Source organism: Phyllostomus hastatus, unplaced genomic scaffold, assembly GCF_019186645.2.
Source record: "Phyllostomus hastatus isolate PE091 unplaced genomic scaffold, TTU_PhHast_1.1 phas_scaffold_200, whole genome shotgun sequence".
Lineage (NCBI taxonomy): Eukaryota > Metazoa > Chordata > Mammalia > Chiroptera > Phyllostomidae > Phyllostomus > Phyllostomus hastatus.
The window spans coordinates 6,122,653-6,146,963 of record NW_025334016.1 but is presented as its reverse complement, the minus strand read 5'-3'; the positions used below and the strand labels follow the sequence as shown (position 1 = coordinate 6,146,963).

The following is a 24,311-nucleotide window of genomic DNA, read 5'->3' as shown; positions in this document are numbered from 1 at the left end:
CCTCATCTGAAAAATAGTACCTGTCTCCTTGTGTTGTTATAGGTATTAAATAATTTACTACATGTGAAGCACTTAAAATGACACTTGGTATATAGTTAAATGCTCAGTAAATCTTTGCTTTTAGCTATTAACATATCTTCATTTAGCAGGAACCTTCAATATCTTATCCAAGAGGCGGGACTAATGTGAAAATCATAGTCTATGAGGGTTATGTGTCTTCCTATAATACTCAAAGGATCTGTCTGGTTAACTGCCGACTTCCATTTTTCTACATACAGAATTTTCTTGCCCTTTGCACATTGGCTATGATGTTATGTGGCCATTCAAGAACTCCTGTATTTTTCTTTGTTGTATTTGAAACTGGGAAACAATTTACATATATGGAATCTTCTCATGAGGGCAAAATAATGGTTCCTTTTTTCTTGCTAAGTTGAAACAATTCAATCTTGGGCAGACCCTTGTGCTATATGCCTCTTGTTTTTGTTTCTATCTATACATCTAGAGTTTTATAAATACCGACATTACCTTTTTTATGATAGGAGGAACTTACCCGGAAGTAAGAATTATACCAACTAGTTTGATTTCAGAGTGCAAATGGCAGTAAAATGAAAACAAAAACTCAGTAATTAACTATGTGATTTTTTTTTAATCCCTGGTATGTTTGCTTAAGATGAGATTGTTTTCCAAACTGGCCCACCTTCCTCATCTGTAAGACCACATCAGGGTCTGGCATGATTATGTACAATTTTTTTGATGTTCTAAAACACAGATAAACAGAGGACATGCCAGAAGTATAACTGTCAAAAAAATGACCCTGAACTTTGAATTAAACAAATGGCTAGAAGGAGTATGTTGGGATTTTCATATCCACATTGTTTGAGGGTGTGCTCCCTCCTGTGGGCCAGAGGCTTTGCTGGTAGTCGGGGGGCAGGTAGTGCACTGAGGAACCTGCCTCTGCATGAAAAAAATGTATTGAGGAGCATGAGAGAGAACTGTATTTCTAGAGAAAAAAGGCAAAAAGAAGAGCTAGAGAAACTTAGGAAGAATCATAGATACTAACCCATACCAAAGTTATGACAACTTATGCAGGATAGAAAGAAAAACGATGCAATGATTATGATTGATTTGGTTTTGAGTAGCAGAAGTACTGTCCTGGCTCTCATCTGCAAAGGAAAGTAAGTAGGACTAGACCAGAAGTCTAAGAAACTTAAAACTTAGCAAATAAATGTGCTTAAACTAGCTGAACTAGTACATCCCATAGATAAAGTGTTGCATGTAAAGTATTTGCACAATTGTCTTTAGAATTAATGAAGTTAAAAGATTGGGAGGGTAGTGTAGAAAAGAGAAAAAAGTTCAAGGACCCAGGCCTTTGGACACCTTATGCTGTGCAAACATAGCTGGGGCCATTTAGTAACCAGTGTCTTAGATGAACTCTATAGATCTCGTGCTGAGAACAGACACTTGGTAGCTTAGAAGCTTCCCTTTCTAGCACCATGAAATCCTGTCTGTCTCCTGGTCCAAAGGGAAAGAAAGCGCAGGTGCAATTCCCTTGTGAAAATTTTCAGTAACTTTTTTAAAGCCCTTTGAAAAAGTAGAATATCACTATCCTCTCATCAATACACCTAAGTCCATATTATGGTAAAGGAAAAGTGTACCTCCTTCTTCAAAAAAAAAATTAACAGGAAGCATGGAGTTAAACAGGGGTCTGAGACTCAGGAAGCTGAGGTTCTATTCCCAACTGCCATTAATTAGTTACTGACCAACAGCAAGTCTTTTAATTGAACTTACAGTTCAAAAATTCTGTGATGTGACTTATTGTGATTTATATCTGGAAGCCCTTTCCCCTCATTTGTTTTCTTCAGAACCTTAACTAAAAGAATAAGAATAAGACTCTGTGTGTGTGTGTGTGTGTGTGTGTGAGAGAGAGAGAGAGAGAGAGAGAGAGAGAGAGAGAGAGAGAATGTTGGAGGTTGGGGAGGTGAGTGTTTAGCTATAAAGTTTAATGAGAACACTGAAGGCTAATAGTTATTGCTGTCAACTATCTTCCTTTCTTTTCTGGGACTTTTAGAAAACCATACAGAGGAGCATGTTAACATAAACATCCAATCTCCTAACCTAGGATCATTTGCTGTCTCTTGTAGCTGCAGTCTCCTCATCCACTAGGAGGCACCGTTGTCAAACAACATTGATTATGGCTCACAAGATCTTGTCATTTTAATGTATTTGACAGTATATCAGAATTTCTTTATTAAACAATTCCTGTTACAGTGAACACCCCTTTTCCCCATTGTAAAGATGAAGATTTCTATCTACTTACATATCGTAGTTCACAATCCTGTGCAAGTACCTTCTCCGGTCTCTGTCCAAGTTTATACTGAAAGGATTTGATTATATCCTGTTTATAGTATAGGTAGGAGTGGAGAGTTTAGCTCAAATTATAGCCCCTTAAATATTCCTACAATCTACTCCAAGTCCACCTAAAATGTTGACATACTTCATAGTGCTCCAAGCCTTACTGTTGTTTGCTTGTCAGAAGAAATGCCCTAAAATGCTGCTTTCCTCTTAACCACCAATAGCCCGACCACTTCCACATTCTCTCACTCTGTCTTTCTCATCCTCTCCTATTCTCCCTGTCCCCAATCTGAGAAGCTGCTTACTCCATGAAGACTGATTCCTCAAAGATGTACCCTTTCCTTCCATTGAAATTCCAGCATGTGCTATTTTAATCACTCCTCCCCACAAAAATGAATTTACCACCAATAAATATTTATAAATATTCATCAATGTGTGGAATATTATACTGATGATAAAAGACCCTTTTATGCCCTCAAGTTGTTTATAGTGAAATTGTACAAACCAGACAGGTGCCTATGCATGACATAAATAATAATAACTGGTAGTGTAGGTAAGAATGACCATAGAGAGGCACAGATTAATAGGGCTCTAAGAGGTCAGTGGGGGAAATAGTTGGGAGCTGGAACAGGCAGGCGAGCTTTTACAAAGTTGGTGAAGGACATCAACACCAGTGTAGAAGAGAGACAGATAGAAAAGTGAACAGAGGACATCCCCAGCAGGAGCATAAATAGAACATTGGGAAAAGGTGGTGGTTATTGGACATTTGAGAATACTTCAAGACAGTACCACAAGCAATATGCAAGGATTAAAGCATTTATTGGCAAACATTAACTACAAAGAATTCATTTAAACCATATCAACAATACAGTATTCTCATGTATCACCTGGGGTAATAGAGATGGGAGCTTTGCACCAAAGATCCCCCTACATGGTTCTGGAGCATGGGGCCCCCTATAAACAGGCATGAAAATTGATTTGTTATACAGAGCCCTTCTTGTAATATGATTTTGCTTACTTAGCTGTAATCTCTTACCTTTTGTTAAGTAATTCAGACCCTTGAGCTAAAATTAGAAGTTTCCCTCTCTGTAACCTGAGCATTTTGAGGGGAACAATGCATGGACTCTGAAATCAAACTGCCTGAATTTGAATCCTGTCTCTGCCACTAAATAGCTATGTAATCCCTTGGGCAAGTTACTTAACTTTTGCTGTTTCTCAGTTTTCTCATATGTAAAATAGGATTGATTGGTAATAGTACCTACCTCATAGACTTGTAGCCATTCAGTAAACTAATGCATGTAAATACCTGTTGCATAGTAAGTACTCAAAAATGCTAGCTTTAATTATTCATCATGACAAAATAAGATTATTACTGTTTTTGAACTATATGTGAAGGAAATCAGACAATTTGTATTTTGCTGTGTTGCTTTTTTCACTCACTTTATCCTTAGGTATCAGTCAATTTCTTTTGTGTAGCTATAATATTTTTCATTGCTCAGTAATATTCTGTTGTATGAATATACCAATACTTTATTCTGTTACTGATAGACATTTGGCTTGTTGACCCTTGGTGGCCATGGTAAACAATGCTGCTATGAGCATTCAGATATATATCTCCTAGTCCACATAAACATACAAGGTCTATCCAGAAGATAAAGAAATAAATACATACATACAGAAAGAAATAAGTAAATACATAAATAAATAAATACATATCCATGTAATATGAAAAATACAGACATTTATTGAATAAGATACAAGATATAAGAAACATTGTACATAGGACAATGACGCCTCAGTCCCCTTCAAAGTAAACCTCACACAGTTCTCCCAGTCACCATCAACTGCCCCATTGTATTTTCCTGAACCTCATCGATGGTCTGAAATCTCTTCCCTTTCAAAGGTGATTTTAGTTTTGGGAAAAACCAGAAGTGGTAAGGTGCCAAATCTGGGCTGTAGGTGGGGCTGAGTCACCTGGGTGATCTGATGTTTTGCCAAAAAACTCTGCACCAGACATGATGCATGAGCAGGCGTGTTGTCGTGATGAAGCTGCCAATCACCAGTTGCCCATAGCTGTGGCCTTCTGAATCATCCAAATATTTTCCACAGAGGAATGTTCAAGCTTAACACAAAATTTGATGCAGATTCATTGCTCTACTCACTCAGTCATTTTGAATGCGATGGCCACACAGTACACATGCTCACTCAGTGGAGTCTGCAGCCCCCACTGACTAGTACAGTGACATTGTCACTGATCACACATGCACATTCCTGTCTACTCTCCTTGGCTGCCAGGGTATATCAATGTCATGTAAACCGTTCTCGTTACGTTAACAGTGGCTGAACTTTTTCCACACAGACCTTGTATGTTTATTTGAAGAGAACATCTTTGCCCAGTACTCTGCAGTCATCTATTTGTCAGCAGTCAATCATCCATATATATATATATGGTTCTGTGTCTAGGTTCTCTGTTATGTTCTACTTTCCTGTTTGCCGTAGTCAGTGGCATAGTCTTAATTACTATGCTTTATATTATGAAATTTTGAAATCAAGTGGAGCAAATCCCCCCACTTTATTATTCTCCCAAAATATCTTGGGTCTTCTTGTCCTTTTGCAATTCCATGTGCATTTTAGATTCTCCTTGACATTTTCCACAAAACCTGTTGGTATTTTGATTGGAATTCCATTGAATTTATGCTTCAATTTGGAAAAGATTGGCTCTTGTCAATATGGAGTCTTCTAGTCTGTGGCCAGGATAATTTTCTGTCTGTTTATTTTCCTTATTTAATTTATCTTACCTTAATTTAATAAATATCATGCTTTTTTCTGTAGAGATCCTATACATCTTTCTATACTTATTTCTGTGTTCTTAAAAACATTGTTTAAATTTTTTATTTTATTTATAACAATGAATTTTCTAAATTCTGATTAATTTTTAAATTATTTTAATTTTAAAATTATTTAAAATTTAAATTATTAAATTATTTTGTACATTATATATATGCAATTACATCATCTGTAAATAATGACAGTTCATTTGTTTTCAATTTTTACACATTTTATCTCTTTATCTTGCCCTTACTGCACTGTCTGGGACCTCCAGAATATTTTGAATATGAGTTGTTGGAGTGGATATTTTTGTATGTCAGTGTTCAAAATATTATTCATTGAATTCCAAATGTGAAAACAGTTTTATATTTCTCTGGTAAACACAACTTTATCCTGATGTAATTTTATATAGTGCTGTTTCGGTTTGGTAATGTTTTGTTTGGGTTACTTTCATCTATGTTCATTAGTAAGATTGTCCTTTAATTTTCTCATGCTGTCCTTAATGTGTTCTTGTATCTAGGTTAAGCTAGCTTCATAAATTGAATTGGAGACTGTTCCTGCTTTTTAATTCATTTTAGTTCTTCTCAAAATGTTCAATAGCACTTGTCAGAAAGTCCATCTAGGCCTAAAGTTTTCTATGCCAGAAGGTTTTTAATTACTGATTCAATTCCTTTAATCAGTAAAGAATTATTTAGATTTTCTAATTCTTTTTGTGTCCCTTTTTATGCTTTTATTTTGGGGGGAATTTGTCCATTTCAAATTTGTGACATAGAGTTTCTATACCATCTTGTGAATGTCTGCAGGATATGAAATGCTATCTTTGTCATTCCTGATAGTGGCTTCTATATGTGTCTTCTCTCTTTTTTTTTAATGAGCCTTGCCAAAGATCCATCATTTCACAGGGAACTGTTAGCTTTCTTTATCCTTTTATGTCTGTTTATTTTCTATTTCATTAATTTCTGTCATTATTTCCTTCCAATTTGTTTGAGTTTAATTTGATAATCTTTACATAATATATAGAATGGATGCTAGTTCATAAAATTTTGGCCTTTCTTTTCTAATATATACATGTGCAACAAAAAATTTCCCTCTAGGTAGTACTTGATCACATTTTATAAGTTTTGATGTTTTTATTTTTGTTATTCAGTTTAAAATATTTTCTAATGATTTATTCTGAGATCTGTATAATAAAAGCATATTGTTAAACTTCCAAATGGAGATTTTCTGGATCTATTTTATTACTCTTTTCAAAGAATGTATTTTTTTTTATTTTCTCTTGCTCTATGTTGTTTGTTTTTTCTTCATTAATCTTTGTTCATTATTATTCCCTTCTATCTTTACCTGATTTAATTTGCTGTTTTTAAATATTTTTTGTTCTCATGATTGAAGCTCACTAACTTTAGCTTTTCTTATTTTTTAATATTTGATATCATACTTGTAATATTTGTTATTTCAATAATTTAAAATTTTAAAACAAATTTATGGATGTATACTGCATTGTAAATACTGTTTAGCTGTATTCAGAAGGGATTCTTTGATTTTGTTTAACACTTAGAACTATTTTTAGTACAACAGAAGTTGTGGTACCTGTTCATTTTTTAAAAGTGGAAGTAAAAACAAAACAAAAAAAACCCCAAATACAGTCCTACCCACCCACTCTTTAACACTCTAATATTTAAAAACTATTCATTGTATCTGCATATACATGTGTATGCAGATTATATGTTTATATATCCTAATATATTGTGAATATCTTTCTATATCAATAAATATACTTCTGTAGCATCATTTTAATGGCAGCATAATATTCTGCTCTGTGGGTTTACCACAATTTACTTAACCATTCTCCTATATTGGACATCTAGGTTGTTTCTGACTTCTCTGTATTATCGATAGTTATGCTAAATCTGGTCCTTAAAACTTAGTAAATAGCTTGATTATTTCCCTTGGAATGAAATTATTAGGTCAAAAGACATGTACATTTTTAAGACTTGTCAAACACTATAAAATTGCCCTCCAGAGAGATTGTATTGATGTGGTTTTCCATCAGTGGTGGATTACCTAATTCAAGAAAAGTTTCTCCAACACTGAAGAGTGTGTGTCAAAATAACTTTCTCATACTGGGAGATTTAGATTAGATTTATGCCCCACCCCCTCCTTTCAGTCAGTTCTATTTTGCTGGTCTAATAATGGCACCACCCCAGTCAGGAAATGTAATGCCTCAGTCCTGCATGAGTTTTGGTATGTATTGTTTTCATTATCATTAATGTTAGAAGTATTTTCCAATTTTAATAAGATTTTTCCTTTGAGTAATAGGTTATTTAGCATGCATTTCTCAATTTCTAAGCATTTAGAGATTTTCTAGTTATTTTTTAATTTATTTCTAACATAACTATATTGTGTTTAGGAAACATACTCTGAGTGATTACAATCCTTTAAATGTTTTGGGGCCTTAGAAAAAGCATTTATGCAGTTTCTTGAGTTATAAGGTGAACTGTGTGTGTGTGTGTGTGTGTGTGTGTGTGTAACACCATTTTTACTTGAAAGAATGACTAACAGACAAACCAACAGTTATGCTAATTTGGGTATGTGACAGACATTTATTCAAAAATGAGCAAAGTAAGCCTGCTGCTTCAAGGGAAATAACTCACAGTAGTTGTTGCCAGTGATGAAATTCAAACTTTCAAGTGAAAATTAGAATTTTGGAAAACTTGTATCCACCACTGTGAGCAAATATTGATAGATAAACCCCACAGAAACATAATCCCTTTGGGGCTCTCAGTAATCTTTCAGAGTACAAAAGGCCCCTGACATTTAAAAAAAGTTGCAGAATTTAGTGGTTGTCCTAGAACTTGCAGTATGCCTCCTGACGTACATTATTGTTGTCAAGTATTTTTATTTAAAATCAGTCTTCTCTGTCTCTCAGAATAGTTACTGTTTTACAGTCTTTCACTGTAGAGGAGTAAGAAAATGGTTTTCTACAGTCCTTGTTCATTTAGATTCATCTACAGTCACACCTGTAGCCTAGGTGTGTAGTAGGTTGTACCATATAGATTTGTGTATATGCACTCTAGGATGTTCATACAATGATGAAATTGCCTAACAACGTATTTCTCATGCATATTCCCATAGTCAAGTGGTGCATGGCTCTACATATTTACCACATTTTATGTTTTTCATGATGCTGCATCTCTGAGTTTTTATTTGACTTCATTTTTCTCTTTCTGAGGAATAGTCTTTTGTATTTCCTTTAGGAATAGGCATACTGGTGGCAAATTCTCTTGGGTTTTTTTTTGCTTATCTGAAAGAATTTTCTTACCCTAATTTTTAAGGATTATTTGGTGAAAGTAGAATTTTAGGTTGGCAGTTATTTTGATTTAAGATTCCTTTCCACTGTAACTATAGATTACTTTCATTTATGTTGCTTGATGTGTGTGTGTGTGTGTGTCTTTGTGTGTGCATGTTTAGAGATTGTGATTTCAAGTGCTAACATTTCAGATATGACCAGAAAAATTGGATTGATCCATGCCAATGATTGTAGCACAGTGCAGTAAATAATTTCCAGTTACTTCTCACTGACTGGTTTCCTCCATAGGGTGGCCTCTCACCACCTTACTACCTTCTCCTACCCTAAAGACTCTGTCTCCCTCTTTCAGGTCCCTCCATAAGCCTTCCTCTAGCTCTCAGGACAGATACAATTAGTTTAGCGCTCCCCTTTGCCTAACTGCTTTCTCATCTATGTTGAATAGTGCTTACCCTCACATTTCACAATTCAAAAGGAAAACACCTAAACAAAAGTATAATTTTCTCAGAGTGAGGTGTGTTTAGTCCTAATAGATCAACCAGCCAGCTTAAACTGCAGCCAGCTTTAAAAATTGTATCCTTTTTCTCCACAATACAAGAAATTAAAAATATTCAGCCTCTCTGGTAGTCAAGGAAATACAAATTAAAGCAATCACAAATGACTTTTTACCCTCCTAATTGGCAAAAATTAAAAATAAAGTCATCCTAGTGGAGGCAAGATAGAAGAAAGGACACTTTCGCACTCAGTAGTGGCAGTATAGATTGCTAGAGTTTTTCCATCCATGTATATCAAATGTATTATTGTGTGTGACCCCTGACCTAATAACTCCACTTGTAGCACTTTTACTATAGTAGGTGATCAGGGTAGTTCACAAAGATGCACGGTCATGTTCATCTGGGCTTTGTTTCTGGTGGGAGAAAATAAACGCTGCTATACTTCAGAGTAGCCTAGACCATTGTAAGAATTATTCTGGTGAAGAATTCTATTTGACATTGGAAAATGTTCATTAGCTGTGAAATGGAAACTAGGTGAAATTTGTAAAGCCTTGTATAAATGTGAAAGTATTTTCATTTACATAAAACCACACCGAGATTTAAATAACATAATCATTTGTTCATTAAATATTTACTGTGTGCTCAGTCTTCTGCTGGGAATCGGAGGTGAACATGTCAAAAGTATGAAAATACTAGTTTTTTAGGACTTTATGCTATTGTTTGAACTGTTGAGCTTGAATACGAAGGGGTCTCCCCAGAAAGGGAATATATTTATAGAAATTATAAATTGATTCTTGTATGTTTTAATTTCAGTCACCTTTAAAGTACTCTCCTTTTGATGCAATACACCTAGTGAGACTTTTTCCACTGCTCAAAACAGTTTTTGAACTCCTCGATTTTGATGACTTTAAGTGCTTTTGACATCTTTGCCCCTCTTTGAGGACTTTTATTATCTGGGAAAATAATTAAAAGGTTGCTCAGGATGGGATTGGGTGAATAGGGAAGGTGGGTCACAAGGGTCATGCCATTTTTGGCCAAGAACTGCTAAACACTCAGTGCCATGTGGGCAGGTATGTTCATAAAATCACCCATCATGAAATGGACAAATGCATTGAAAGAGTCTTCAAAAAACATTCACTGAAACTGAACACAGCCTCTCACAATAATGCCAGCTGGGACACTGATACAAATGGGTTCCTAAAACACTCACATAGTGGGGGAAGCCTGTACTATAAGGGGCCCACCCTCTAGAAGATAATTCTGTTTTGGGGGGGGTCCCCCCTTGTATGTGCATCTAGTCCTTGCACACCCAGCAGGTATACATCTAGATAATGGAAAGAGCATTAAACATAGATAGACAGGCATTTGAATCCTGTCCCTGTCACATACTTTTCTACTCACTTAAACAAATTATTTGATAATGAGAAGGATGCTGACTTCATGGGATAATTATAAGAATGAAAGGAGCTATAACAAAGAATTTCTTCCCATGATCATTGATGAATAGTAATATTAGTAATGATTATTATTATAACTATTTAATAATTATTAGTTATACTAATGAATAGTTAGTCCCCTTACTTTCCCTTCTAGAAGTCTCTATTTCCTCAGTGTAGCACCTGCAGAAGATACATTGGAGCCTGAGCTACTGAATAAATGAATGAATGAGATACTGAATTTCAGAATACTTTATAAGCCTTAAAATATGAAAATGTTAACTATTAATATTTAAATAATTGCATTAATATATGTAATGATCTGGCAAAAATTCCATGTATACACATATATGTGTTTATGTGTAACTGCCAAATGTTATGATATGGGCTAGAAGAGGTTATAGAATTTAAGCAAAAGAAGGACTTAATGTGGCTGTTAATCATTTGGGGGACTTTTGGAGGAAGGTGGGATTGAATTAAGGTAGGTTTTGAATATGAGAAGTAATGTATGCAGAAGCATGTGGCTAAAAAAGAAAAAGAAGAAAGAAAATGGTATATTCAGGGAGTAGTGATAAGACTCATGTGCCTAGAGAGTGAGGTATTCTTGAAAAGTCATTAGGCTAAGTAGAAGAAGCAAGGTATAGCCAAGACAACAAGAGGCCTTACTGATCCGGTAAGAAAAAGAGAATCATTATAAGTTTGGGGGCAAGATAAGAGACAGTGTGTCATCAACACATCACTGTTAGAATATGTTTGTAGCAATTAACTTTGGTAATAGAAGTACAAACAAAAATAAATTGTAGATTAGCTAACTATTTTTTTTCTTCCACAGTATGTAGCTGGAATTCCCATTTAGTGGTGATAAAACTATAGCTAAATGTTTTAGAATTCTTGTTGTATTCTTAGGATATTAAATTACTTGATTAGATCATGATAACTTCAGAATTTGATTCAAAATTGTGCCCATAATCCCAGCATTGCCCTTTTCTGAGACTTCTTGCTATGATAACCTAAAGAAAATTTATAGTCAATTTTCCATACTTTAAGTTATTTGATGATACCATGTACTTGTTCTTCCTGTTTTTTTCCCTGTAGATTCTCAGTGTTAAAGTGGTTATAATGTCCTTTATAATTTCTGTCTAATTTTCATTGAAAGGGAAAAAAGGTTTAACTAATTATTAAAATCATTAGCTGTAAAGCGATTAATAACTTAGTTACAATGTATTCACTTTCAGTGTTTTCGTCCTGAAATTTCCTCTTTTCTTATATTCTTTTTCATATTTCTCTGCAGTATGGATGGAGCAGATCTATGTTTTGAAATCGTAAAAAGAGCTGACGCTGGTTTTGTATACAGTGAAGCTGTAGCCAGGTATGTAATTTGTATCTACCCCCCAGAGGTCAAGGTACATGTAAAAGAAAGAAATGAGAAAACAAAACAAAAAACCTGCATGAAGTGGCCTATTCTTTAAACTGATGATAAGCATGCTGCCACTCTTTTCTACAAAGAGCATATCTGTTTTCATGTGCATTAGTGGAACCAAATAGTAAATGCACATGCAAAATACTGAACAATGAATTTATCTATTAATACGAGTTTACAGTTTTGCATCGATACTGCTATTTCTCCCATTCCTGATGACTTTTTTCTTTCAATTTTATTTTGTATTGGTTTCATGTATACAGTTTAGTGGTTAGACAATCATATACTTTACATAGTATTTCCCTCAATATTTCCAGTACCCCAACTGGAACCATACATAGTTATTACAGTATTAGTGACTATATTTCCTGTGCTTTACTTACTTCCCCATGACTATTTTGTGACTTCCAATTTGTGTTTCTTAGTCTCTTCACCTTTTTCACCCAGTTTCCCACGGCCCCCCCACCTCATGACTTTTATACAAGGGAGGATTTGATAGCTTAGGAACCATGTAGAATTGAACTTGGAATTTTTGTGTGTTTGATTTTTGTCTTTTGGCAGATATTGCCTCATTAGTTCTTTGGTTCACCTTTTAGTGATAGCAACTTGCTATGTGACCAGTTAATCTGAGGAAAAGTACAGAACAATAGAAGGAACAGAAATAAAAGCACAATTTTTCTGCTGAATATATTTGCCTCAGGCCAGTGTGTGATCTCCTAGTCAAATGGTGACTACTGTCCTAAGTGGAGGAGTTGTTGTATAGAACTATAGCTCAAAATAAGGAGTAAATATGAAAAATTGCAGGAGCCATGTACTGGGCTACTTGCTTATAGATTTAGAGTAATAAGCTTCATGCTTTGGTGACAACCATATCATAAATACCTACTTCAATGGGTTGCCTTCTTAATTCATGAAGTACATAAATTACTAGGATACAGCATATCTCCTCATTCACCAACCATAATATGTTTAAGGGTTCAAACCCATTAGGATTTATGAAAATTTTCTATTTAAGAAACAGCTACCATTAAATGATTTTAACTTCCTCACTCCTATCATTCTTTTTGTAAGTATGGCATCATGGACAGATATACCTGGAAACAACTTAGAAGACTACCTAATGCGGCTTTGAGCTCAGAGTGGCTTGACTTTATTCAAATTCATTACCCTGCCTCCTCCTAACCTGAGAAGGAAGGGCCCCAGACCCCAGTCCCAGAAGATGGAGAAGCCATAGCTATAGCACAAGATAAAGAATATACTCAATTGGAAGTAGCTGCTATTTTGTACTACTGGAGCTAGAGAAAAAAAGCAAGTGAAAGTTTACATAAACTATAATTTCTTCTATAAACTCCTGATGTATTCATGGTAGACCTGAAGCTAAATATCCTCTTTTCTTTTGTGGCATGCTCATTCAAGCACATTCTATGGTTTTTTTAATCCCATCTTTCTATTATTTGCAGTTCTTATCATAATTTTAAATTATGTAAATTATTTAAATTTGTATTCTTTATTATGCTTCAGAATTAAAAGGCATTTTTATTTTTTAAATATATTTTATTGATTATGCTATTACAGTTGTCCCATTTTCACCACTTCACTCCCCTCCACCCTGTACACCCTCTCCCAAACACATTCTCCTCCTTTAGTTCATGTCCATGGGTCGTACCTATAAGTCCTTTGGCTGCTACTTTTCCTATACTATTCTTACCCTCCCCCTTACTATTTTCTACCTACCATCTATGCTCCTTATTCTCTGTACCTTTCCCTCTCTCTCCCCCTCCCACCCCCCTGTTGATAACCCTTCATGTGATCTCCATTTCTGTGTTTCTGTTCCTGTTCTAGTTGTTTGCTTAGTTTGCTTTTGTTTTTGTTTTAGGTGTGGTTATTAATGATTGAGAGTTTGCTATCATTTTACTGTTCCTATTTTTTATCTTCTTTTTCTTAGATAAATCCCCTTAACATTTCATATAATAAGGGCTTGGTGATGATGAACTCCTTTAACTTGACCTTGTCCGAGAAGCACTTTATCTGCCCTTCCATTCTAAATGAAAGCTTTACTGGATAGAGCAATCTGGGATGTAGGTCCTTGCCTTTCATGACTTGGAATACTTTCCAGCCCCTTCTTGCCTATAAGGTCTCTTTTGAGAAATTAGCTAACAGTCTGATGGGCACTCCTTTGTAGGTAACTGTCTCCTTTTTTCTTACTGCTTCTAGGATTCTCTCCTTAATTTTAGTCTTGAGTATTGTAATTATGATGTGCATTGGTGTGTTCCTCCTTGGGTCCAACTTGTTTGGGACTCTCTGAGCTTCCTGGATTTCTTGGAAGTCTATTTCCTTTGCCAGATTGGGGAAGTTCTCCTTCATTATTTGTTCAAATAACTTTTCCACTTGTTACTCTTCCTCTTCTCCTTCTGGTACCCCTGTAATTTGCATGTTGGAATGTTTAAAGATGTCCTGGAGGTTCCTAAGCCTCTCCTCATTTTTTTTTTTAATTCTTGTTTCTTCATTCTTTTCTGGTTGGATGTTTCTTTCTTCCTTCTGGTCCACACTGTTGTTTTGAGTCCCAGTTTCCTTCCCATCACTGTTGCTTCCCTGTATATTTTTGTTTATTTCACTTTTCATAACCTTCATTTTTTCATCTAATTTGCGACCAAATTCAACCAATTCTGTGAGCATCCTGATTACCAGTGTTTTGAACTGTGCATCTGATAAGTTGGCTATCTCTTCATTTTCTAGTTGTAATTTTTCTGGAGTTTTGATCTGTTCTTTTGTTTGGCCTTTTTTTTTTGTCTTGATGTGCTTGTTACTTAGTGAGGGGCAGAGCCTTGGGTGTTCACCAGGGCAGGGCAACCCACATTGCTGTGTTGTGACCCTGCATGTGGGGAGGGATCCAAGAGGGAACAGTGGCACTTGCTCCATTCTCTGCCAGATTTCAGTCACTTCCTTGCTTCTCACAAGCAAATTGGGCCCTTCTGGTGCTGATTTCTGTGTGGGTGGGTTTGTGTACATTCTAGGACCCTGTGGGTCTCTCCAACGGATTCTCCTGTAAGGCTGGAAGTTTCTCCTGCTGCCTCAACCCCCACAGGTGTTTTCAGTCAGTGGTTTGAGGCTTTATTTCCCCATGCTGGGGCCCTGGGTTGCACAGTCCTTCCCACTCCCCAGTTGTTTCTCCTGCTGTATCTGCAGGCAAGTGTGGGACCACCCAGTCCACAATCCACTGCCTTGCTGAGTCCACCTGCTGCAGCCTTGCCCACCCCACCCCACAGTCCACCACCTTGCTGGGTCCTCCAGCCACCACCTTACCAAAAGTCCTCTCTGCCCAGTTGTGCATCTCCACCCCTCCTACCAGTCTGGATGAGTGTGTCTTCTTTAACTCCTTGGTTGTTGGACTTCAATACAGTTCATTTTTGTCAGTTCTGGTTGTTTTTTGTTTTTAAATTGTTGTTCTTTTGGTTGTGAGAGGAGGCACAGTGTGTCTACTTACGCCTCCATCTTGGCCGGAAGTCCTTAAAAAGCATTTTTAATACCAAAAATAGTCAATGGCATCTTAATTTTTCTTATGGCAATAGTGGTAACCACTTTATCCAACTACATGAAACTCTCAGACTTTTGCATATCATTGTTTATATTTATTTCTTCAAGAAGTTGAAGTAACTTGCCTTTTGTACTTTCAACAGCAGCATCAAATAGGAAAAACTAAAAATTATGAATGTTGATTTTATAAAATAGTGAAGCTTGGTGGAAGAAGATCACCTTTTCCTTTTTGAAGCACAATAACACTGGGGTCCCTGGCATATATGCTGGCAGGTTTGATGTTAAACCAGCCCCACTTTTACTCTGTTCCTGCTCACCTGTATTGCTTTTCCTTAAGTTCAAGTTTGTCACTGCTACTGGGCTGGGTGTCAGGATGGTGAGAATAGTTGCATGTAGAGATGATGTTATATGTGAAATGACTTGAGGTGTCTCCCAATCTCAAGATTTATAGAAAAAGTAGGGGTTTATATACATCTGATGAAAGCCTGTTGGTTTTAAAATCTACCTATATTTACTGTTGAAGTGATGATTTTGTGGAAGGAATTTCCCAGAATAGACCAGAAAAGAGTAACATTGGGACCAGCATGTGACAATGCAAAAAGAGAGGCTTGACGTAATTTATTAAAAACCCTTCCTAAAAGTGATGGAAGAGATGGGGCAGCCTCAGAAAGTGCTTATGTATGTTCCCTATTGCAGAGAATCAAAGACCATGTAACAAGGGCACGTAAATCCTTCTTTTTGGTTAGAGTGTTAAACTAGATGACTTCTAACCTCCCTTCCTCTCTGATTCTGTGATTCATTGTTGGGAAATTTCAGCTTACATCAGTATTCTAGTGAGACCAACTGCAGGAAGACTCTGAGACACAAAGTAATCAAATTGATAATGTTGTTTTTCTCCAACTGGCTGAGCTTCAAGAGGAGCAGCAGAGCATGGATAAAATAAAACTCTGTTCAGTCCTTACCACCCAATTAGTGATTACCTCTGTTCTTTCAGGGTTGATGAGCTGTAGAGTAAGCTAACATACAGGATCAAATTATGAAATCATAGTCTCACAAATCAGAGATCTTACTCAGTACCAAGCTTTACAAATAACTACAAGATACAAGCAATCAAAAGGCTCAACTGAAGCAGAAAAAGGTCTGAGCCTTCAAGGGCAGCTTCCTGCATCATTCCTTCCCGCATCTTTCCCTCCTGCATCAGAAATTCACGTCTGGCCCAGAACAGATGAAGCCTCTGCATGAGGTTTGTAGGATTCCACACACAGAGGGGAGCATTTCAATATAAAACCTCTCCACTGTATACCCAGAGAGCTGTATAGTTTATATGACATCTAGAAAGCCATCCATGCCTCAAAGAGCCTAGGCTCTCTTTACTACAGATAATCTTTAAGGGCATTTCAGAGATAACTTCTCTTCTGCCTAGTAAAGAACGTTAATCTTTCTACCCGCAGTTCACAAGGAAAGTAGACTCAGTCACCTCCCTTCTTTTCTTTCACCACCCCACCACCCCCTAAAATGCCTCCTTCCAAAGGAAGTGAGCAGATTGCTGGCCAGCTCTTTCCTTCTTCAGAGTTCTCATCATTCCTGATCCTTAAGGAAGATGAAAATAAACCATAAATTGCTGATTTTCTCTGAAAGTATAGGCCACCATGACGCTTCATGATTTGGAGCTCTTTGATTCAAGTTTAGTCAGGAACTCTCTGGAACATGTGGGTGGATTTCAATTCTCTATTTTGCCTGCTTGTACACTGTTCACATGCAGAGCCTCCTCGGGGTCATGACTGGGAGTGTGTAGAAAGCTCAGTTTAAATCTGTAATATCTAGGAAGAAAACAGTTCTACCCCCCACATACATACCCCAGAGATTCTGATATATGATATTTGGGTCAAATAATTGAATACGCTGATATTCAGATTTAAAAATGCTCATTTAGTGAGTTTTTTCAAATAAGGCTTTGAGAGAGGAATTTTCTTTAAGCTAAAGATATAAATGGCTATCTTAGTACCATCTATCCAAAGTAGTCTATAGTGTAGTATAATCTGTGTCTTCCATGTTACCTAATTTAAACTTACTACTCCATTGTTCACATCTAGGTATACAAATGGGCTATTCCTAAATCCTTGACTAAATTTAACAATAGTGATGATATTGTAATAATAATGACTTATACCTGTGTAGCATGGTTTAGAGTTTACAGAGCACTTTCACATTTGTGACTTCTGCCATTTCTGGGGGGTGGGTGGGGTCACAGTTCCTCCAAAGCCTGATTTGAACCAGGAAAGGGCCACACCACCAAGTTAAGAACTCTTAACTCAAATAGAAACTTAATTATAGGCTGCACTTGCCCAGGCAGAGTATGTGACCACAACCCCTTATCTGCATATTTGCAAAGCAAGAAAAATGGGACATCTAAGGACTAACTTCATGTTCCTAGCTCTCTGCTGAAAACCCAATTGTGAAAAGACAATAAGTATAGAAACAGTTTGGATTTGTTTGTTTTCCTTTCTTTGTAAAAATGGAGCCTCTGGGCAACTGTAATACATGAAATAATGCATGTGCTAATTAAAGGGACATTCATATGAGTTTGGTTAAATTGTAACAACCAAAGAGGGGACTTGATGGAAAAGTCTTTTAATTTTAAAGCAGGAGTGAGGAAATTTTTTGTGTTGAGTCACAAGCACACATACAAAGTCATTTTTTGAGTTCTGTTGAATTCTTTTTTATTTTAAAATGTGGAAAATATAAGATCTGGAAAGATAAAACAAAATTTAGTAAATACTATGCAATAAATAATGTTGAGTATATTGCACTTCTATGTGATGTCCGGTTGAGGAAGGAAAAGGGGAAACTAAGAAAGAAAGAGGTATAATAGAAAAAATGAGAAAGATATGAAAGAAATAAAATACAGAGGAAGAGAAGATGAAAAAGACAAAGAATAGCAAGAATTCAGAAGAACTTTAGAATGGAGGGAAGTCAAAGTAAGTTCTAAAGGAATACTGAATAAAGTATTCTTTTCACACCCTATTGCTAGTAGACCCTGTTACCACTTTTTAAGGGCTGTTCTTCAAAATGCTAACTCCTCCTGCACCTGATGGGGAGCCTTAGCTGACCCCAGTTGGCTGTGTGAGGAATCCAACTTCCTAGGACTTGGGCCCAATACAAACTCTGCTTTGTTCACAGATGCCCCAATTAAAACTTGATTATGTTGCAAAAAGAAATTGTGGCCATAAGGGTTTTCTCCCCTCCTGTTAAATCTGTCCTTATAGTTAAATTGAAATAAGGCAAGAAAGCCAGCATCTGCTGGCAGGTAAAAGACTCCCAACACTTTAGTCAGGATCCTCAATGTACCTCTAAGCACTGTTCACTTAATAGCAATCCAGTGTAACTAAGTAGTATTCACTGAGTGTCAGAGAATAGTTGGCGTTTGGTTTTTTTTTATGTTTTAAACTTGAATTTTTAGTTTGCAAGCTATTTTACTTATGAACCATGTGAAATTCTTTTGACTTAGAGATCTTAGAAAACATAGAACACATAATTTCTTCATAAACCTCATAAACTTATGAGAGTCTGCCAAGTTTTCATTATTAAGTCTCACATTCCATAAGTCTTGTCTACTTAAATGGAAAGTGTCTGTGGGCAGCAAATAGGAAGGGGGGAATTACAAACTAGGGGCAACTCTATAGTAAGTTTGAAAAATAAAAGGGTTTTTTACAGTTTTATATTTCTTTTTTTTTTCTACAGTCATTATATGAGACAGATACTGGAAGCTCTACGCTATTGTCATGATAATAACATAATTCACAGGGATGTAAAGGTAAGTCACTTTTATCACTAACTTTAATATTTGTGAAGGGTAACTGACTTATAATGATAATAATCAGCTTTTTCTTTAACATTCTTATTTAACTGCTTTATGTTTGCAGAGTCACTGTACTAATTCTTAAAACAGTACTTTTTATCATTTGTTTCCTTATTTTTGTTAAAATGTACATGCATTCTAAAATTCTGTTATTCCTCTTTCACATACGTGTGAGAGAAGAATAAAAAATCCAACATACAGACAAAAAGCAAACAATATCCTATGCTAAGTTAATTGGGGGAGGGGAATAAGAATTGGTTTATATAGTAAAAACTTATCATACACCTGTAATTTTGTAGTATTGCAGTATAGAATAGTCAGTATTTTATTTTCCTTGCACATTTTTTTAAATAGTCTGAAATCATTATAAATGTAATATGGTGTGTACCCTTAGAAATACGAGTATTACCATTATTCAGTCTTTCTGCCTATTTGATGCCAGTAACAAGTTCATGAGAACTGTCAGTCCCTGGCTCTAACAGTGTTAAGCAAAACATAGAGACATGAAAGGAAGGAGATCTTCCTCTTGATTTCCAACCCCTTCTAAGGCCTTGAATCACTAAGAGCCTCTGAGGTCTCTTTGGCTCTGTTTTCCACTTTCAGTGCTCTGATATTTTGTCTCTAGCCTCTTTCTCTCTAATGCACACCATCCACAGACACAATGCTCTCCTTCCCTCAAGACATATTATCAAAGGCTTGGCTTCTTTAATGTATTTTAAGAAAATCAAGTAGAGCCCTGACTGGCATGGCTCATGTTTGAGGAAAACTATGTTTGGGAAATTTTAACTGAAACTCTTGTGGTTAAAAGCTGAGGAAAAGCATAAGCAATTCCAAAACAATCCAGTGGCATGTTATAATAGCAAATGAAAAATCTTTGGAGAAATTTGCAAAATACACATTACTGTAAAATTAGTTACGAAATATCTTATTCATGCTTTTCAAATGTGGTGCTAGGAAATGATACTGTTATTATCCACAGTCAATACTAAGAAACCCACTGGATATGTGGTACTTTTATTTAAACAGTATTCTTCAGTTACATAAACAAAGAGAATAAAAAGCATGGGAAGATAAAGGAGTCAAACTTGTAAATGGTCGTAGCATACTCTGTTATTCTTTTGCATTTAATTAACACAAGAAAGTAGATATATACAAACTAAAATATATCTCCTTGGATATATATAAAATATATACAAGACAGAAATGACCATTTGAAAACTTAAGTGGGCAAAACAGATTCTTAGGTTATATAATAACATTGTGTTTAAAAAAATGCCTTTGCTTAAGAGGTGATTTTATTTTGAATTCTGTTCTTCAAAGCTAATTATATCAACATCATATAATAAATAATGATTGACAACATACTTTATTGTAATACTTTCAGCAATATAGTCAGCTTTTGATTAACCATGGTATTTTATATCATGACAATCCAAAACCAAATAAAATCCCAAAGTAGTTATATTTGATTTCACCTTCTCATTTACCTTCTGATCGATTCATTCCAATGTTTGGGTGCCTACTTCATGCGGAATACCGTGCTTAGAGCCCTGAAGCTATTATGGTCTCAGTAGAGAGATATGAGGCAGTGTTTTATTGCTGCAGATCAACACAAAGCTAAACTTAGTGACTTCAAACAGCAACTATCATTTATTTGCTCACAATTACACAGTTTGGACAGAGCTTGATGCAGCCTCTTCAGTTCTGTTTCTCAGGCTGTTGGCTGAGGTGGCATGGCTAGTATCCATTAGGGCTTCTCTCACTTTTCTGGCATCTCAATTGAAGTGACTAGAACAGCTGGGAGCTAGCTAGGCCTGCTTCATAGTCTCTCATTCATGGCATCTATCTCTCTCCATCTCTCTCCCCCCCACACACTTCCTCCCTCCCTCTACAAGAGAGCAAAAATGGAAGTTGTCAGGCCTCTTGAAGCCTCAGCACAAAATTGACACTGTACCATGTTCTCTGCATTCTGTTAGTCAAAGGTCACAAGGGTAGATTTGAGAGGAGGAAAGATAGACTGCACCTTTTGGTTGCTGGAGCTGCATATATACACAAAGATAGGAAAATTTGTTTGTGGCCATCTTCACAAACAGGCAAAACAAATAATTACTGTCCCAGGTAGAAGGTAGGAAATATCATTAAAAGACAAAGTCAGAGAAATATCATGGAGGAGGTCACTTTTGAGCCTGGTCTTGACTCATGGGGTAGTTACATGGAGACAGAAGGACATTTCCAGCAAAAGAAACAGTCTGTGCAAAGGCTCAAGATTAACAATGAATTTTATTAAATTAGTTTATCTCTAAGGCATATGCCAAATAATTTTGAGGAAGCACCCAGAAACATACTCAGGAAGGGAAGAGTAAAGTAATTCTCAAACTACAAACGAATAAGAGGAAACCACCAGGAAAGGCACTATTATTCAGTTAGCAAGCAGACTCAACATAGAGCACATATATTAATGGCATTCTTTATATTTTAGTTCCCAAAATTTATACATTTTGCATGGGTAAATGGAATATTCACATTATGCTACTTGGTAATTTTCAGTTTGGGTATATTTTTCTTTTTTTTTTCTTTTTTTTTAAATGAAGTTTTTTTTGTGTGCAAGTCACTTGACTAATACAATTTTTTTTAAGATTTTATTTATTTATTTTTAGAGAGGGAAGGGAATGGGGAGAGAGAGAGAGAGAGACATCAATGTGCGGTTGCTGGGGGTCATGGCCTGCAACCTAGGCATGTGCCCTAACTGGGAATCGAACCTGCGATGCCTGGTTCACAACCCACGCTCAATCCACTGAGCTATGCCAGCCAGGGCGGGTATATTTTTCTTAAGACATTCATCCAGAAAATATGTATTGAGTGCCTATTGTGTGTCAGATACTATTCTAGAAACCAGAGCTACAGAGTGAACAAAACAGACAAAAATCATTGCCCACATGAGCTGACTTTCTAGTTCAGGGAGACAGACACTAATCAATGAGCATAAATAAGTCTACTGTATAGTAAGTTAGAAGGTTAAAGGGACTACAGAAAAAAATAAAGTAGCAGCAGTTAAAAGAATAGGGACTACAAAAAAAGGACTTGAAATTTTAAATACGGTGATCAAAGCAGGCCGCATTGAGATGACATCTGAGTAAGGACTTGAAGGAGCAGAGAAAGTGGGCTAACTGATAGGGAAGGAAGGGTGTTTTGGCTAAAAGGGAAACCCAGTGCAAAGGCACTAAAGCAAGAGCATAACTGACCCTACCCACTCCCCAGCACAGTAAAAAATCCAAGTATAACGACTCCAGAGTCAGTCCATTGCATCCACGGATTCAACCAAACATGGACTGAGAAGAGATTTTTCAATACACAGTTGGGAAACTCCAGTTGGGAATACCAAAATACTCTTTTTGATCCACAGTTGGTTGGATCACCAGATGCAAAACCTGTAGATACAGAAGGGTTGACTGTATTTATTAAAAAAAAAAATCCACATGTAAATGGACCTACACAGTTCAAAACTATGTTGTTCAAGGGTCAAGTATACATTGCTTTGCTGATAATACATTGAATAGGGACTCAAGGGTGAAAGCAAGGAAACAGGAGTTGAACTAGAGTGGAAGCAATGGAGGCAGCAAAAAAAAAACTAGATTCCAGATATATTTTGACGGTTGTGTCAACAGAAACCCAAAGTAGTTTTATTCAGGAAATTTTAATAGAGGTTTTTCAATGTACTGGTTATTATATTTTTATATTTATTGATTTTAGAGAGAGGGAAAGAGAAGAGAGAGAGAGAAAGAGAGAAACATCAATTTGTTGTTCCACTTATTTATGTATGTGCCCTGACCTGGTATCAAACCCCCAACCTTGGTATATTGGGACAACACTCTAACCATCTGAGCTACCAGACCAGGTCCCATAGTGGTCATTATAAAACTTTACTAACAGTGTATTTCACGTGGCTAATAATTTAAAATTTCACTTGATGTGTTGTTAATATTTTTACTAATAAAGCAGTCTTTTAGCTTTTCTTCACATTCAGATATATAATCAATGACTTGAATGTATGTAGATTTCATTAGATTTTGAGTTTTGTATCAATAGTTAAGTTTTTATGAAATTTTTCTTTATACTTAGTAAAGAAAATACAAGAGCAATGTTTCATTCCTTTTAAAAATTTTCAGATTATTTAATCACCTGTTGCATAGAGCCAAGAATATTCTCAGTCTCTTCCTCTTTTCTTCTCCCTCTCTCCATTTTCCCCTCACCCCCTTTCCTCCCCTCTCCATTTCCCTCTATACTTCTCTACTTCCCCTTTTCCTCTTTCTCATAATTCTTGGTATTGATCCAAAAGCATTAGGTTTTCCAAAGTCCCCAGCATTATATTAATTAATAATGCTTTTTATCTTGCCCTGGCTGGTGTGGCTCAGTGGATTGAGTGGCAGGCAGCAAAGCAAAGAATCAATGGTTCAATTCCCGGCCAGAGCTCATGCCTGGGTTGTGGGCCAGGTCCCTAGTTGGGCGTGAGCAAGAGGAAACCACTCATTGATGTTTCTCTCCCTCTCTTTCTCCCTCCCTTCCCCTCTCAATAAATAAATAAATGAAATCTTTTTTTTAAAATAATGCTTTTTGTCTTTACATGGTAGGCATTTCTTTTTGAAATCATCATAATTGAGTAAAAATTTTTGTTGTATCAGGTTAGAACTGAGTTTATGATGCCACATGACTTGTAGTGGAAATGGATTCATTTGGAGAAGCAGTTCCCAATGAAAATTGGAGGAAATAAATTGTATAAGCCTTTGAAATTTAGGGAAGCATGTTATCATAGTACAGAGTTTCCCAGAAGCTACCCTAGTAACACTTGGACTTGGGTACTTTACTGTAGGAGTGAGTCTGTCCTATGTATTTTTGCCTCTACCTAGCCTCTACCCACCAGATGCCAATAGCATTTCCCCCAGTTATGACAGCATGGATGGAACTAGAGAGCATTATGCTAAGTGAAATAAGCTAGGTGGTAAAAGACAAATATCATATGATCTCACCTATAAGTGAAACCTCACCTATAAGTTGAATCTCCTTAATCAACAAAACAAACAAGCAA

The 24,311-nt window shown here is 36.2% G+C and overlaps 1 protein-coding gene across 11 annotated transcripts in view; it reads left to right on the top strand.

Annotated features, from left to right (window-relative positions):
- Nucleotides 1-24,311, top strand: part of CASK (calcium/calmodulin dependent serine protein kinase) — a 422,712-nt gene that overhangs the window by 183,478 nt on the left and 214,923 nt on the right. For all 11 annotated transcript variants that reach the window (XM_045860500.1, XM_045860508.1, XM_045860504.1 and 8 more), the window contains exons 4-5: nt 11,707-11,784; nt 19,111-19,183. In XM_045860500.1, coding sequence (XP_045716456.1) covers nt 11,707-11,784; nt 19,111-19,183 — 151 coding nt within the window. The remainder of the gene's footprint in view (nt 1-11,706; nt 11,785-19,110; nt 19,184-24,311) is intronic.